We start from the raw sequence: 18,222 nt of genomic DNA on the forward strand, positions 1-18,222 counted from the left end.
TGAGAAATGTAAAAGACGAGAATATATGAGAATGTTGGAACCATCCAAATCATATCTTTAAGACATGTACAGCTTTGCAAAACCATGTGAAGGCGATGCATACAGGCCACTTGCAACAATATGTTAAATATTTTCTTCTCTATTACTCACAACATAGGTTAAGGCTACATACTATTAATTGATCCCATTTCAGAACACTGCTTTCAGTAACTCATTTAAACATATTTGCATTGGGAGGAAATGCCCCAAAACAGAATAAAGTGCAAAAAATAAATCAGTAGTAATGATTACGCTGCCGCATTGCTTTGTTTTCTCAAGTGTGCCAATGATTATGCTGCCACCTGCCAGTGGTGGCACGCATGCCTTGGGATGCCGACCCCTGCTCTAGTCATATAAACGGGGGTCCCCACAGACAAACGCCCGATATATAACAATCATATTTCCAATCTATTAATCATTTTAGCGCAAGTGTAACAAGAAACACATAACAGTTTAAGCTTGACATTATTTTTCATTTCTGACGTTGTTTAGGCTCCGCAATGGTTAGCTTTATAGCCGCCTTGGGAAATAGCCAACTGGAAATATACGAAACGGGTATGAAATGAAAAAAAATTACCAAATTATAAATTTGTCCGAAATTCTGTTTGAATACAGTTTGAAGTGTGTTGATTTGTTAAACGTTGGAACGAAGTTTAACTGTTCGAAATTGACCAAATTACGAAGTATGAAGTTGTTGAAGTGTCAGTGAATGGGCAGACGGCTCTGCCGTCCTCGCATTGACTCCCATTGTAAAAAATTATATTTTAAAAGTAGAATATCTTGAAAAGTTTCGAATTTGTCAGTTTGCTATGTGTCCGTCTGGCAGGGAGTCCGGTGGACTCCCTGCTCCCTGCTCCCCCCGAGCTCCCGCCGGACTCCCGGAGCGGAGCTGCTGGCAGCTCAGCTCCGGGAGTCCGGCAGCTCAGCTCCGGGATTACAATCCCTTTCCCCCCTCATTTCGCAGTTCAATCTGGACTTCAGAGAGTGAAAGCCAAAGCTCCTTTCCCCCCTATTCCTTCTCAACCATGGCCGAGAAAACCCCTACTTTGAGTGTTTACTTGTTGTGGGAGTACCAGAGACGTGAAACGAAGTCTTTAAGATGCATAATATCATCCGGATGCGCACATAATAATAATAAATATTCCAGCATAATTTAATCCTCCAAATACATCAAAGATTTTAGTGAAAGGCCGGAGCATAAGCTTGGCTTCACAATGCTACGTTGAATAGTCCATCTGTCATTCTTCGGCTGAAATTTCGTCTATATTTTTTCGCATCTTTTATTGGCTACGCGTCTGGTGTGAAAGGACCCATTTGCTGCTGCAAACATGATAACAGATTCTATGAGACTGTGTGTATCATGTTGTATACTAACCTGTATTGTGTAGTATTGTGTGTAATTTGCCTAGGACTGTGATAGATGGAAATGGGCAAGATGTTATAATGAGGTAGAATACAATTGAACCTTCTCCCCGACCAATAACCTAAATCCAAAGAATGTGCCGAGTGTCCCCCCAGCTCACCTCCAGTACGGGGTTGGACTGCAGCAGCCGGTCCTTGACGGTCTGCACCTGGTCACTGGCGGGGCAGGTGACGGCGTAGTACTGCAGGATCTTCTTGGAGGCCTCCGTCTTGCCCGCCCCGCTCTCGCCAGAGATCAGGATGCATTGATCCCTGCGCTCTGTGCGCATGGAGCGATATGAGTTGTCCGACGTGGCGTAGCTGTAGAGGGGGGAGATATGTGGGTGCACGTAAGGACCCAGACATAACCCTAAACTGGGCATCAAAGATGAAAGGATGTTGAAAAAGGGAATGACGAGTGCCGGGTCGATGCTCAAATACTCTAGCTGAATGATCTTTGTTATAAAACAACCTTACAGTGAACATGTGTATGATCTGCGCCTGTCAGATGCAAACATTTACTCCAATATTGAGGTGCTTTCTGTCTTAACGTGGCCACACCCACTTGCTGTAGTTCCAGCTTTTTCATATGTGCCCGAGTTATTTTTTGCAGCTGAAGGTGCAGGGCAAAGCAAGAGAGCCACAAGTGCTGTGTGTTAGGGTACGCTGGTGTCTGTCATTTGATAGTCCTCTTCACAGGTCAACACACCCTAGAGCAGCTAGCTATGCGCACAAACATACACTGAAACGCACACACACACACACACACACACACACACACACACACACGCACGCGCACACACCGCACGTCAAGACAAAGGCAGCGACACATACACGGAAGCGCACACACAGGCGCGCACACATACACACGCACACACACGCAAGCGCACACACCGCACGTCAAGACAAAGGCAGCGACACACTCGCCGAGGTAAGAACACACACGCACGTGCACACACCGCAGCGACACACGCCCAGGTAAGACGTTATGTTTTTAAGCATAACGGCTCCGCCATCGACACACGCACAGTTAACACACACGCACTTGCACACACACACTTGCACACACCGCAGCGACACTCGTCCAGGTAAGACGTTATGTTTTTAAACATAACGGCTCCGCCATCGACACACGCGCCCAGGTAAGAACACACACGCACACTCCGCAGCGACACACTCGCCCAGGTAAGACGTTATGTTTTTAAACATAACGGCACCGCCATCAACAAACTCTCCCAGGTAAGACGTTCTGTCTATAGACAGAACTATAATCTTACTACTATAATAACAGGCCTGTCGCACCAGTTACTCAAAGTTAAGCAGTCTGCAGCTCATACACACCGCACACATGCACACGAACATACACGGAAACGCACACACATGCTATTTTAAGGGCGCATGCATACATGCGCATGCGATGCATACGGATTGCTTGTGCACCTCGCGCATACACTTTGCTTTTCTCATCTTCACGGACAGCAGTTCCTATTTTTGCAAACCATACATAATTACAAGGAAAATAAAATATTACCACACAAGGAAAATCATTGTGGTGTCCATAAAGATAAAATAAATAGGCATAAATCTAGCGTACACATTTACCCAAATTATTCACCCGAATTGTAGCAGGCGTAATGACGGATCAAATTAACCTGGTTGACCAATAGTGGCAAGAGACACATGTATATAAGGACACCTGTCAAAGTGGGTTGTCCGTCAAGAATCAGGAACCACAATTCTGAAGACTGCGAAATAAATTCTGAAGACTGCGAAATCACCTTCTGTAAGTCCATTTAAAACCTTACTCTGCAATTTACCAGTTAAGTTGAGGTTGCTCATAATTTTTCTATTGCACAGTGGAATGGAATACGTCTTGGGACAGAGGATCAGACGCCGGGGGGAGAGGGTCTACCGGCCCAGACACACCTATCTCTCCCTGAGTGAGGAGGAATGCAGGCGTAAGCTACGCCTGACCCGTCAGGCTGTCACAGATATCTGCCATCTCCTGGCAGATGAGCTGGGGAGTGATGCACGCTGTCCCTATGCCCTCCCCGTTGCAGTGAAAGTTACAGCGGCACTGCATTTCTATGCATCTGGGTCGTTCCAGCATCCCCTTAGTTCTATTGGACGCATTTCACAATCGCCAATAAGTTCGGCTATACATGCAGTTACGTCAGTGGCGGCTGGTAGTTTTTAAAGTGAGGGAGGAAGGACCGCTCGCTTGGTTGCCATTGGCCTGCTTGCACTGTTGGTGTATGGTGGCATAAGAATGTGAGACTCAAGTTGTTTCAGGGTGTTTTGGTGAACTCCAAAATAGTAGGGAGGGATAGTTATGTGAATACATTTCATACAAAGCCACCAGTGGCATCACTGTAATTTGAAAGCTGGTGGGCAGCATGTATTTGGACTACAAGGGCAGAAGGAAAGGATGCAAAGCCCATTAGTCAAATCAGGCCTACTCTTGATTTGTAAAATTAAATAAAAAAATCAGGGCCTATTTTCGCCCTCAATGACTGAAGTTATTGGTTGTAATTTATGGCGACACATTAGTGCCATAATTTACTAATGTGATAAAAGATGCATTCGGGCGTATTATATTATTCCACCCGCGTAGATATTAACTGCGAGCGCGCAAATGATCTCTGCGCGCGCAAAACAGCCTCTCGCGCGCGCAAATTACCTCAGCGCGTGCAAAACCTCTCGCGAAAGATGTTTTTACGCTCTCGCTCGAATTTAATTTTGGCACTATGGGGGAGGGAACCAAGGCAGGGCGGGCTTTCCTATGATTGGCCGTTTCTGAAGCGCGATATTTGATTGTCAGCCCTCCTCTCATTCAATTCTGAATTGTACGGTAAATGGCTGAAACGATAGTTACGTATTGTAACTCCAGATTCTATGAGTATAGGCGCAGCCTTTTAAGTGTCAGCCTCATTGTCCTTTAAATAGCTGAAGAAAAGCTGTTTATTGGGAGCAGAACGTCCGCCGGCACCCGATATCTGCGAAATGCGGACGTCGTTGAGGCACGCCACACGTGGACGTAATTGAGGCCCACGCTGTTGGTGGTCGGGGATTACAAATTTTTCAGTGCTACGGCTCACGCCTAGGGATAACCCAATAGCGATAGCCTTAAAAGGCTGCGCCTATACTTATAGAATCTAGAGTTACAATAAGTTACTATCGTTTCAGCCATTTACTGTACAATTCAGAATTGAATGTGAGGAGGGCTGTCAATCAAATATCGCGCTTCAGAAACGGTCAATCATAGGAAAGCCCGCCCTGCCTTGGTTCCCTCCCCCATAGTGCCAAAATTAAATTTGAGCGAGAGCGTAAAAACATCTTTCGCGAGAGGTTTTGCGCGCGCTGAGGTAATTTGCGCGCGCGAGAGGCTGTTTTGCGCGCGCTGAGGTAATATGCGCGCGCCAGAGGCTGTTTTGCGCTCGCAGAGATCATATGCGCGCTCGCAGTTAATATCTACGCGTGTGGAATAATATAAGATGCCCGAATGCATCTTTTATCACATTAGTGAATTATGGCACTCATTCACTAATGTGAATTAGTGCCATAATTCACTACAGTAGGGCATTAATTCATTACAGTAGTCTGGGCAATCTACATTTTTTATTCTCAACAATGTCAAGGAGGATCTTCCTCCCTCTCCTCAATGGAGAAGCCTCCACTGAGTTACGTCAGGTCTAATCCGACATGCTGGGGAATACATCAAATTCCCCGTTACACCTGACAGCCAGGAAAGAACAAAGCAGGAGTTTTGGACCAAGTATGGGTTCCCTGGCGTCCTTGGTGCTATAGACTGCACCCATGTGCAGCTACGTGCCCCATCAGCAAACGCACTCATAAACATAAACCGGAACGGAACTCATTCGATTAATATCCAAGTCATTTCTGATAATGGTAGAATAAATCATGTCTTTGCTAATTACCCTGGCTTAAGCCATGACTCTTTCATAATGGCAAACTCGACCATTCCTGCCATATTCAAGGGGAATCCTCCCTTGGATGGGTGGCTGTTAGGGGACAACGGCTATCCGTTGAAGACATGGCTCATGACCCCATTTCTTATGCCAGCAACAGTGCGCGAAATTGTATTCAACAGGAAACACACACAAACACGCAGTGTAATTGAACGTACATTCGGAATACTGAAAATGCGCTTCAGGTGTTTGGATAGGTCAGGTGGTACTTTACAGTATGGTCCTCAAAAAGTCGCAGCATTCTTTGTGGCATGTTGTGTTTTACACAACATTGCCATGAATCATGGATGTGTCGATGACATTAATGAGGATAGATTAGAGGACTTAATGAGACGTGATGCTGAACTGCATGTGCCGATGCCATTACATCCAAATGCCCCAGCAGCAGCACTGGAGAGGAGAGCTCATCTGTCAGAGGAGCTGCATCGTATATAGTGAGGTAAGCAAACTAATGACATCTCCGCTCTATTGTTTAGCTACATTGTACAATTATTACCATGCATTCATAACCTTGTGATTCAGAGAAAGTGAGCCCAAAACATCGGAAAGTATAGTATGTCCTTGAGACATTTTTTATTCGACTTGTCCAAATGTTCGTAGGCGTAAATGAAAAAAAATAATACAAAACAAAAAATGAAAAGTTGCAAAGATTTGAAGGAGATTTAGCCGAAAAATAAATTATTTTCTCCCTCCTTTGGACATCATCTGTTGTGAACCTTTCTTGGCTTTCGCCTGGTAAATCCGCCATCATAATAGCAATCCGCCATGGAACAAGCGCCGATCGCTCTTAAAGGGGATGCGAGAAAGCGCTCTGATTGGTTCATTGCACGTTACGCCCAAACCACACCTACGGGTAATTAGGCTGCTTCAGACCAACCCTTTTGACACTTGCACCGCGGCGCAACTGTCATTTATCCGCCTGTAAAATAGCGATAGCGTCGTAGAACCGCCCACAAAGCTACTTGCGCTTTGCGCTTCCCACTTGCGTTTCAGACCGTTAAAATAGGGCCCATTATGTTTGAAACATAAAGGCTCCGCCATTGACACGCGCGCATGTTAGAACACACACGCACGCGTCGGGGACATACCGCAGCAACACTTGCCCTTAAACATAACGGCTCCGCCATCGACAAACGCACCTACACACCGCATACACACAACGCACACACGCACAAACATACACGATAACGCACACACACACACATGCATCACACCATACATCAAGACAAAGGCAGCGACAAATACACACGCGCACACACCGCACGTCAAGACAACGGCAGCGACAAACTCTCCCAGGTAAGACGTTCTGTCTATCCACCTTATTCCTCGCGTAAACAAGGGGGGGCGCCATATTGGTTCAGTTTTGTGTTCTTCCGGTTGAGCAACTCTGTCCGTTATCAGTGGCACAATACATTAGCAATTTTAGTCAAGATGACCAGCATTATTTGTTCCGTGCGGGGCAGCCATAACAACTGGAATAAAAGACGGGTATCCTTGCAACAATACTATGTTGTACACGGGAAACCCGGGCAGAATGATGTGGGGCAACCTTCAATCTTCATCCTCCGCCATCCAGCGATGAGGACCGGCGTATGTGGCTAAAGGCGCTAAATTTGAAGAATCCTCCAAAAAAACCCTACTCTGTTCTTTTAATTTTGTGGACGGCAGACCATCAGACCAACACCCATACCCCGAGAAATATGTTATCCCTCCGGCAAAAGAGGCTCGTCGGATGCTTCTGAGGCTCCAAGGTAAGATAACATTTTAGCACTAACAGCTATCAATTTCGCTAATCGTTAGCCAGCTAGCGTCTAATGAGTATGATCAGCATATACCCGTAACTATGCCTTGGCTTGACCTCAATAAATGAACAGCACTACAAGATAAGATCAGTTCAAGGCTTTCTAATTTGATGTCCAGAACTGGTTATGTTGAAAGGCAGCAAAATGATTAACCTTATCGTTGATAACTTACTGATGTCTGATGCTGTTATTTCTACAGAACCCTCAACCAGCTCTGCAATCCAGGAGACTGATGGGATGAAGTGTCAACACAAAGCGGAAGACAAACACATTTTAAAAGGGGCGTGGCGGAATAAGGTGGATAGCAGGGGTCGGCAACTAAGTTTGGCCTCGGGCCATTTTTCCAGCCAGTAGGTGGCAGGCCAGAACATTATCAAAGGCTAGTTCAAGAAATTGATTAATGAAAGTGCATCTGGAACTGCGACGCAGGCCCGTCAGCTGGCGTAGTCATATGCCTACCAAGCACTAGATGACTCTTAAAAGACGTACATATAAACAAGTGTATGCCCTAATCATGTAAATGTCATGCCTGATCACTTTAAAAACAGAAAACGCGATTTGATTAATGCATAAAAAAATAAAAATAAGTAATTTCATAATGTAGCCGAGCGGGGGACATCCCGTTGGTATTTGAATGACTTTATTTGCTGATCTTGTCCCCCAATAACTCTTAGTCTTAACCCTAAATATGAAGATAAAGTGAAAAAGTTGTCAGCCTGGTTCTCCAGCAGAGTCTGCCAGCTAAAAGTGTGTATAAAGGGTCTCATAAGGCAAAGGCCACACGTAAAGCCGCTCCTCCTTTACTGTCGGCATATTTGGCAGTGTATATGCCGTCTTATGCACACCTTTTTCTCTGCACGGGGGGGGGGGGGGGGGAGTAAGGAAACAGTGTTGCTGCACTGTTTCCACCGAGACAACGCAGCGATACTATCATGAGCAGTTCCAACTGGAGAGAAAGTGAAATCCGCGAGCTGCTGATCATGTGAGAGAAGGTGATGCAGTCGTATTAAACAAAGACGTTGAAAGATCTACGAGAGAGACGCAGAGGAACTGTCCTTACGAGGCTTGTGTCGGGATAAAAAACAAGTGGTAAGCAAAATAAAGAATATGTTGGCGTTTTTGCACTTGTAAATAATCACGTTTGTAGGCTACACTCAGACATGAACTCATTCTTGCATGTGGGTGTCTTCATTCATAAAAAAATAAAGACATTCGGGAATATGCAAATTATTCTAAAGAGGTCTAGACTCTGTGCGCAGCCCCGCCTTCTCCAGTGAACCAAGAAAGCCCGCGCCGTGACGAACGGGGGATTTCACCCCTCGGTTTTACACAGGAAACTTGCGATAAGATAGTGAAATCGCCGGGCATGCCAAGCTTCGACCGAACTGGCTTGGCAGTGTAGAAAGGCCTTATGCTGGAGAGAGGTCAGTAGTGCGCACCTAAAAAAGCAGCCAACCAACACTTGACACAACACACACACCACGGCGGGTGCTGACTGACTGCAAGCACGCACGCACACACACACACTGTAACGCCCCGTGCCCACTACCTCCGTCCGTTGACTGATCCCCATTGACTTTGAATGGGGACGGACGCGCAATGCATTGTGGATCCGTCCGTTCCGTTGGAGCCTTCGGCTCAGTCAAGAAGTTGAAAAATGTTCAACTTTTTCGGCAGCGACGGATTCGTCATCCAATCAGATCGCGTATGCAAATTTAAGCACTGTGACGCGACTCGGGCTCTGACGATACTGGAAAGCGGGTCTTCTTGCATCGCCGGTCCGTTGACTGACGGAGGTAGTGGGCATGCCCACTACCTCCGTCAGTCAACGGACGTGGGAAGGCGTGGCTGACTGATGGGGGAGTAGTCTTTGCAGAGGCATCCGTCAGCCAGTCAAATCGCTTCGCCGGGTTCTTCCCGCTTCTTCCTGCTTGTTGCGAGGCAAGATTACCCAATTTCCCGCTTTCCAGTATCGTCAGAGCCCGAGTCGTGTCACAGTGCTTAAATTTGCATACGTGATCTGATTGGATGACGGATCCGTTGCTGCCGAAAAAGTTGAAAATTTTTCAACTTCTTGACGGAGCCAAAGGCTCCAACGGAACGGACGGATCCACAATGCATTGCGCGTCCGTCCCCATTCAAAGTCAATGGGGATCAGTCAACGGACGGAGGTAGTGGGCACGGGGCGTAACAGTCAGGTTTATAATATGTAGCGCCACTAGGTTGCGCCTCCTTCTTTTGTTGGGTTATATGAGATAACGATGAGTGAAGAAGTGTGGCTTCTTCCGCTCGGCTAGAATAAACAGCAGTATACGAACGAAGTCTCCCTTTTTATTATATGTCATTTAGTAACTGATTTGTTGTAGGCAGGAATCCCAGACTTTCCAAACGTATGGTAAATATATATAGTGCCGTGGAGACCTGGCGTGGTATGGTCAGAAGCTTATAGCATAATAAAAGTACCGTGAGGAGAATCTCACATGTTGCCTCCTTCATGCTAACCCTGACCTACACCATTGCACTGCCCGAACGAATAAACTCTGGACCTCTCTTCACAAGCTCGGACCGGACTGCTTTCTCCACCTTGGGAGCTGTGTGAGTGGATTTACTGCAGTTTCCCCGGACGTGGCCGTGCTGTTTCGAAGGCTAACCTCCCGAAGCTAACTGCTGCTGTGTGGTTTACGTTGGAGTCGCGTGAGCACCGCGCGTTTACAGCCTTGGATTTCCACGGATTGAGGATTATTTTTCTTTTTCGCAGATGGACTGGACTAAAAAAAAAAAAAAAGTATCTCCTTGCATGTTAGAGACGGTTATTTTCACCCGATGATAGTAGTATACAGTTATTTTGCGTTGATTCATGGTATTGATTATTGTGTCTTTCTATCTGTCATTTGAGTCAATTTTATTTTTTATTTTTCGCACATTGCATTGCATTGCAATGCATTTCTCTGTGGTATTTTTCTGTGTATACTGCTAATGAAAATCATGTACACACAGTGCTAGGTGAAGCTTTAAGGGTTGATTATTATTCAACTGCACTCTGTGGACAGTTAATTTTCTTCTGCTCTTAAACAACACTGTTGTAGTAACTTTAAGGTGTACAATATAAAGTGTAGAAGCATGATGGCTTCCCACCCAGACAATCAGCTTGATGAGTGTGACTCTGACGTTGACATAGACATCGATCTCTCACAAATAATATTATTCCTACTCATGCAACTGAAGGCCTTGAAGGAAAGGTCCAGGACCTAGAGGCACAAGTTGAGAGACTGCGGGAATGTTTAAATGACTCCCTGAGCCTGCAGCGCAGCATACTGACGCACTGGGATCGACCAGAAAAAAAAGACAATGGTGTTTCTGCAGCCTATGTAGTGAGACCGACTGCCCTGGCCACCTCTACGCCACACACTCCTACCGCGTCTATTGAGAAGCCCATACCTCAGGATACATTATTCCACTCTGGAGCTCCGGCTAGACACTCAGACTCATTCTTAGAGCCACGTTTGCTTGACCTCAGCACCACGTCAAGGATGATTGCTTCTGCATTGTATCAAGCTAAGCTGGAGCCCCCTGTGTTCACTGGAGATGCTACAGTTAACCCTGAGGAATGGTAATGGGCAGTGAAAACGTACAGAACCTCATTAAATCTGACTGATGCTCAGATACTGAATGAACTGCCTTACTTCCTCGGAAAAGAACCCAAAAAATGGTTTGAAGCTCTCAGTTCACATGTCGTCACTTAGTCACAGTTCAGCCAGCTCTTTAGAACAGTTTTTCTGCCAACTGAAAATCAGGAACGTGTCCTGAGGGGCATTCTAGACCGCTTCCAGGCACAGGATGAGCCCCTCCCCACATATGTTGAGTGAATTAAAAAACTAAAGACCCCACCAGCGCAGCCGGAACAGGTAGAGAGGATTTGCCAACACTCTCTGGAGAAATAAAGGGTATCCCTATACGGCACACTTATCCCCTCGTCGATAGACTTGTTGCTGCAAGCTCACGAGCTCCATATGGACCTCGGGCAGAGGAGCCAGCAGAATCCTCCTACACCTTTCAGGGAGAACCGAAACAATGAGCCCTACTGCTTTAGATGCTCTCGGCCCGGATTCACATCATGCACTTGCCCGAGCTGCAACGCTGAGACCCACATGTCATCCACCTCCACCCAATCTCAGGTGAGGCCTGCCCCCTCCCCCCCGGTGACTGATCATAACGATGGTGATCCGAGGACTGAAATGGATGGCAGGTCGGCCGACTCCCCATTTTCCCCCAGGCAGTCGGGAAACTTCAGGGGAGGGAGGACTTTTCATCGAGGCAATCCTCCCTCCAGACGCTAAGTGAGCCTCACCCACCTACAACGCCCCTTCAAGAAGAACGTGTTCTGGGCCACATTGAGGACAATGAGTCTATGGCTCCCTGGAACACACCGCTGAGGGCCAAAGTCAATTTTTTTTTTTTCGCTTTCAGCTGTAAGAGCAGACCTTGTCCGAGGCCATAACACCTATCTCAACAAAATGCATCAGTGGACGGGCCCACCTGTGAGCCTCGCGGGGGGGGGGGAGGTGGGGCAGACACCTGTGAGATTCCCTGTCAAATGACGTAATCTGACGTAACGAACGAATCAAACGAACGAATCGTTAAAGTGAACTGAACTGAAAGAACTGATTCCTGGAAAATAATCATTTTGCCCATCCCTACTGGGAATGGATTTTATGATCAGAGCCTCAATAACCGTCCATATCCCCTCCAGATCTGTTTTCATGGATGACGTCCCTTGTCCTATGGCGGATGTGGATGATGACTGTTCTCTCGAAACACCCATTGAAGGAGGAACCGTCATGTCCCTAGACACCCTGCAGTCCACCCTCATGGCTAAAGTTGCTGAGGCAAGTCTGGAGGAGGAGCAGAGAGTGGACATTTTCAGGCTCCTCACCCAGTTTTACAACATGTGTGATGGTCATATCGGACGCACTACCTTGACTGAGCATAGATCGATAGAGGAGATGCAAAACCTTTAAACCTTCCTCCATATCACACCTCCCCAGAAAAACTAATCATCGAGGAGCAAGTACAACGGATGCTGCAAGACGGCATCATTGAGCCTTCTACTAGCCCATGGTCTGCCCCAGTCGTGATCGTAACCAGACCTGGTTCTGACCCTAGGTTCTGTGTGGACTCTAGTGTCATGCTCCATGTTACTTCAGCTTTGACTTGAAGCAACCGGCGCTGAAGACACCAGGGTCAGCCGTGGAATGAGTGTCTTGTGTGTGTGAGGGTCACGTCAAGGTCAGAGGAATACCCCTATCTCTCGTTCTTATACTCTAGTGGCTTGAACCAAGTCACAGAAAAAGGACTCTTATCCCCTTCCACGTATAGATGAGTCGCTTGACTTTCTGGCAAGAGGGAAGTTCATCACAACACTGGACTTCGCTCGTGGATACTGGCAGGTGGCAGTTGCCGAAAAATCACGACCAAAAACCGCCTGCCACAAAACTCTGCAACGCACCTGCCACATTTCAGAAGTTAATGCACAATGTGCCTTGTCTACAAAACATGTGCTGTATATTTGGATGACATTGTTGTTGCTTCCCCAACCTTTGAGCAGCATATAGCTGATCTAGAGGAAGTACTGAACAGACTGAGAACTGCTGGTCTGTCTTTGAATCTCAAGAAAAGTCAGTTCTGCCTGAGTGAGTTCACTTTCCTCGGCTACCGGATCACAGCCACAGGCATTAAACCAGACATGGACAAAATCAGAGCGGTGGTGGAGTTCAAAACCCCATCCTCTGTGAAAAATGTAAGACTTACTGGATATTATCGTCGTTTTGTCCAGGACTATGCACGTCATGCTGAGCCCCTCCACGCTCTTACCAGGAAGGACACTAGGCTAGGGTTCAGGTTTTTTTGGCCCAAAATGGCAGCAGACATCAAGCGGTATGTTACTTCGTGCTCAATCTGTCAACTCACCAAGCCATGCCAGAGGAAACCGGCTGGCCTCATGGTCCCTATCTTGCCTCAGAGACCCTGGGAGTACCCAGGAGTGGATTATGTGGGTCCACTGCCCCGCACGCCATCAGGAAATGCGTACCTACTAGTCTTTGTTGACTATTTCTCCAGGTGGATTGAGGTGTGTGCAGTCAGAGAAGCGACAGCTCATATGGCGGCTGGGAAGTTTGTCAGTGAAGTGTTTGCCAGACACGGTGCCCCAACCTACCTTATCTCTGACCGAGGTTCGCCCTTTGTGAGTGAGTTGTTCGAAAATGTCTCTTCGACCCCTGACTCGGTGCACAGGCTCACCACTGCTTACCACCCTCAAACCAACGCAATAGAACGGGTGAACAGAACACTCAAAACTGCCATACGTGCCTTCGTTGAGGACAAGCACACGTTGTGGGATAAGTTTCTTTCCCAAATCTGCTTTGCACTGCGTACAGTCCCCCATGAGAGCACAGGACTTAGTCCCTCCATGATGCTGTATGGTCGGGAGCTGGACACCCCGCTCGACCTCATTACACAACCTTCCTGTGACGGTGTGGACGAACCCGGTGTGCCTTACCCAGAGACTCTTAGAGCCTCCCTCCAGGAAGCTCACAACCATGCAAGAGCAGCACTCGACAACAGTCACAACAGACAAAAACACTATTATGACTTGAGACGCCGTCCGGCTACCTTTGCTGTAGGTGACCTTGTCATATCAAAGACACACCCTAGATCTGATGCGCAGTCCAACTTTACAGCAAAACTAGCACCCCTGTTCACAGGCCCATTATGTGTCAGTCAAAAGCTGGGGGACGTCAACTACAGGCTGAGTAGGCTGGACACGGGCGTGGATGCTGGAGTTTTTCAGTTTTTCAACCTTTCCACACTTGGGACTCACCTTCTACTGGCAGGCACACCGACCCGGTGACGACAGTGCAAAACGACCCTGAGGTCTTAGACAATGAATACGACGACACCCAGGATGACCTCCCTGCTGCTGACATGAGCTATGACACACCTGGTGTTGCTGACTCGTTGCCCCTTGACTGTGACTCTGTACACCACTCAACTGTGATGGTGTCTGACGACGACCTAGACCCTACTGGACGGTATGACTTACGTCCAAGATATCGCCCTAGGATCACATCGGGTTGGTCAGACAACCGATGGACGAACTCTTACCATACTGCCAAACGATAAAAGAAGGGAACAGACAATTTCTCACCTCAACAAGGTCGTTCATTTTGTCATAAAAAACGTTCAATTCAAACACCGTGCCGATTGGCATATCAACACACAAGTGATGTGATCTTAAAGAGTAAGTGTCCCTATAACGCTACGAAAACATGTCTATAACACAGTATGATGAATTAGGCCTAAAGAGTCCACCACAAGCCTACACTTTGTTGCTCAAACTTAATATTACTCCCCTCCTTGAGCCTCCCGAAATGTCTCGCGATATTGATATCCCCCTTCCCCCCTGCAGACAGTTTTAGTTTTCTTATGTTTTGTGTGTATGCTATGTGTGGCTGTAGGCTACTGCTGCCTGTTTTGGCCAGGACACTCGAAGAGATGTTTAATCTCAATGATGATTATTATTTTCAACTAACCAATAGTAGTTGCCTTGCATTTTAAAATGTCAATGCACTTTTCATCCCTGAATAACAGTAAAAGCTATTTAATAATTGATTTGCATGTATAGTATACTACACTTTCCATTGAACAATTACCCCTTTTTATAACTAGAGGTTGAGAAAACTCTAGTCCAGTTAAAATTAGGTTTATGGAAACATGCAAAGGAAGCCGATCTCCACATCTCAACCTCCAGGGGGTTCATCACAACATTATTCATTGAAGCTAACCTCCTTATCTAAGAAAACAATAATAAACCAAACTAAATAACAGCCCTCATTCTTGGAAGGTATTCCACTCGTGTATGAAATACACGAGTGGATTTCATCCACACTTGTATGAAATACAAACAAAGCCCTTTAGGACCAGACATCCCAGAATGCAGAATGCTCCATGTTACTTCAGCTTTGACTTGAAGCAACCGGCGCTGAAGACACCAGGGTCAGCCGTGGAATGAGTGTCTTGTGTGTGTGAGGGTCACGTCAAGGTCAGAGGAATACCCCTATCTCTCGTTCTTATAGTAAAGGGAGAACAAGTGTTGTGTGTTGTGTACAAGTGTGTACCATCAGGCAACACACAAACAGAGAGAAAGAGATAGAGAGAGAGACAGAGAGAGAGAGAGAGCGAGAGAAGAAGAGAAGAGCGAGAGAGATACGTGTTGTTAATCACACAAACAGTTTTACAGCCAAACATTAGGCTAGTTGCCAGATGCCATTTACAACTCCTGTAAACACACACACAATATTGTTGACTATAGTGGGAAGAGTCTTATTGGAAAGTACTCACATACACACACACACACAAACACACACACACACTTGTGTGTCCCCAAACCAGAGAGTGAGATCAGGGTGGAAATGCCTCATCCTTAGTTCCAAAGACGGGTGGCGGGGGAGATGGGTGGAGGGAGAGCCGGGTGGCAGGGAGGGACGGTGGAGGGAGAAACGGGTGGCCGGGAGACGGGTGGAGGGGAGACAGGTGGAGGGGAGACAGGTGGAGGGGAGACGGGAAGGGGGAGACAGATGGAGGGAGAGACTAGTGGAGCAGACGGGTGGAGGGGAGATGGGTGAAGGGGAAGAGGGGTGGAGAGGGGATGGGTGGAGAGGGACACGGCTGGAGGGGAGACGGATGGAGGGGAGAGGGGTGGAGGAGGAGACAGGTGGAGGGAGAGACGGCTGGAGGAGACGGGTGGAGGGGTGAGGGGTGGAGGGGAGACGGGTTGAAGGGAGACGGGTTGAGTGGAGATGGGTGGAGGGGGAGGGGGATGGAGGGAGAGACGGGTGAACAGTGAGAGGGGTGGAGGGGAGACAGGTTCGAGAGGGAGACGGGTGGAGGGGAGACGGGTGGCGAGGGAGACGGCTGGAGGGGAGAGGGGTGGAAGGGAAAGGGTGGAGGGGAGACGGGTGGAGCAGGCGGATGGAGTGGGAGAGGGGGAGACGGGTGGAGGGGAGACAGGTGGAGAGGGAGACGGTTGGAGGGACACGGGTGGAGGGGAGACAGGTGGAGCAGATGGGTGGAGAGGGAGAGGAGGAGACGGGTGGAGGGGAGATGGGTGGAGGGGGAGACGGGTGGAGGGGAGACGGGTGGAGGGGGAGACGGGTGGAGGGGAGATGGGTGGAGGGGTAGACGGGTGGAAGGGAGAGGGGTTGAGACTCACATGTGGGGTGAGACCTCGTAGAAGTTGACCCCGCGGTACCGCTCCATGTGGTTCTTGGTGTAGATCTCCAGGTCCTTGTAGGGGTTCACCGACACCAACACAGAGCTGATGTAGGTCTGAGGAAGAGAGCAGGGTCAGTGCCCCGTACCCCACTGTCCTCAGGGTCAGGGTTAGTAGAGAACACAGTCTTTAATTAATAATCTAAATTCTGATTTTATAGACTATTCCTACTCAGATCCTAAGCACACCCACTTTCATCCTAGCCACACCCATTTTCATCCTAACCACGCCCACACACCATAACCACACCAACTTACACCCACATACCATAACCAGATCCTCTTATACCCTGACCACGCCCACACACCATAACCACGCCCACTCATACCCTGACCACGCCCAAATGCATGACCAGATCCACTCAGCATAACCACGCCCACTGCTACGCTAACCAAGCTCACTCCTAACCTAACCACGCCCACCCTAACCACACCCATTCACACCCTGACCACACGACTCACGTATATGAGGTTCTCCTTGAAGCGTTTGCGCAGGTTCTCTATGAAGGCCGCCTCGCTGGTGTAGTTCTCCAGCAGGACAAAGTCCTGGACCCCCACTCGGTCTCTAGCTGTCAGGGCTGACTCCATCATGCCCCCCCTGTCGTTTGGCACTACCTGAAAAACACAAGGAGAGGTCATAAAATATAAACCAACAACACAAGGAGATGTCATGAAGTATAAACCAACAACACAAGAGAAAAGTAACTAAGAGACTGAACTAACAAGTAGGGCCTGATTGATATACCTTTCAGGCTCCGAATCGATGCAGATTTTAGGATGCAAAGAAATAGGACGTTATTATCTACCAAAATGTGTACGAATGTTTAATATATATAGCCTTTACATATTTCTATTTTGCTCAAAGCAGTAAAGGAAGACCATGTTTTAATAAAACACTAGCTATATTATGTACAAATTGAATTAAATCTCTTCAATAACTAAATAAATATATAAAAAAATAAACGTTTAAACAGATAACATTATTTTGAAAAAACCAACAAACGACACAGTCCCAGGCCTTTGGACCACCTCAACTACAGCATATATTTAAATAATGTGCAACTTTATTAACAAGCAGACACCGTGGATGACCCACTCCACTGTTGCCTACGGAGAAACAAACATCATCCTCGTGTGTTGGGGCCTCGGTGAAGAGTCTACTGTAGTCTGGTGGCCACGGCTCCTAGCTTCAATCAGAGCTCTAGTGTTTCTGACAGTTTTGGAGTGGGGTCAATTATTCCTCTGACGTATGATGTCACTAAGGTTCACAAACAGAAAGCAGTAGTCTGGTGCAGAATCCAACAAGGTTCAGAACTTGGAGCAGGGGGAAAGTTCCAACTGAGCGGTGGTGTTCAGAATAGAGTGAGCCATCACTGGAAAACTTTATGGAAACACTTCTTGGGAGAGGTGTGTGTGCGTGTGTGTGTCATCACTCCACATTCTCTCCCAATGTCAGCCCAACGTCTTACCAAGCTTATCAAATAATGAAACACCCTGGGCCTAATCTGGAATCCAACAGTCCTAGCATGTTATAGCGGAACTTCTGCACGGAGCCTGGACTGGAGATAGAAAACCCTAAAGGTTTTGTTAGAAATGGAAGAAAACTAACTTGCTGGGTGGCTGAGGCTACGTTTACATGATGACGATCTGAACAGAAGAAAATC

The 18,222-nt window shown here is 47.4% G+C and overlaps 1 protein-coding gene across 4 annotated transcripts in view; it reads right to left on the minus strand.

Moving 5' to 3' along the window:
- Window positions 1–18,222, minus strand: part of LOC132475054 (unconventional myosin-Ic-like) — a 78,969-nt gene that overhangs the window by 33,612 nt on the left and 27,135 nt on the right. For all 4 annotated transcript variants that reach the window (XM_060076021.1, XM_060076020.1, XM_060076022.1 and 1 more), the window contains 3 exons: window positions 17,021–17,173; window positions 16,500–16,615; window positions 1,563–1,761 (listed from right to left, as the gene is read on the minus strand). In XM_060076021.1, coding sequence (XP_059932004.1) covers window positions 1,563–1,761; window positions 16,500–16,615; window positions 17,021–17,173 — 468 coding nt within the window. The remainder of the gene's footprint in view (window positions 1–1,562; window positions 1,762–16,499; window positions 16,616–17,020; window positions 17,174–18,222) is intronic.

This window comes from Gadus macrocephalus, chromosome 16 (assembly GCF_031168955.1).
Source record: "Gadus macrocephalus chromosome 16, ASM3116895v1".
In the NCBI taxonomy this organism is placed as follows: domain Eukaryota; kingdom Metazoa; phylum Chordata; class Actinopteri; order Gadiformes; family Gadidae; genus Gadus; species Gadus macrocephalus.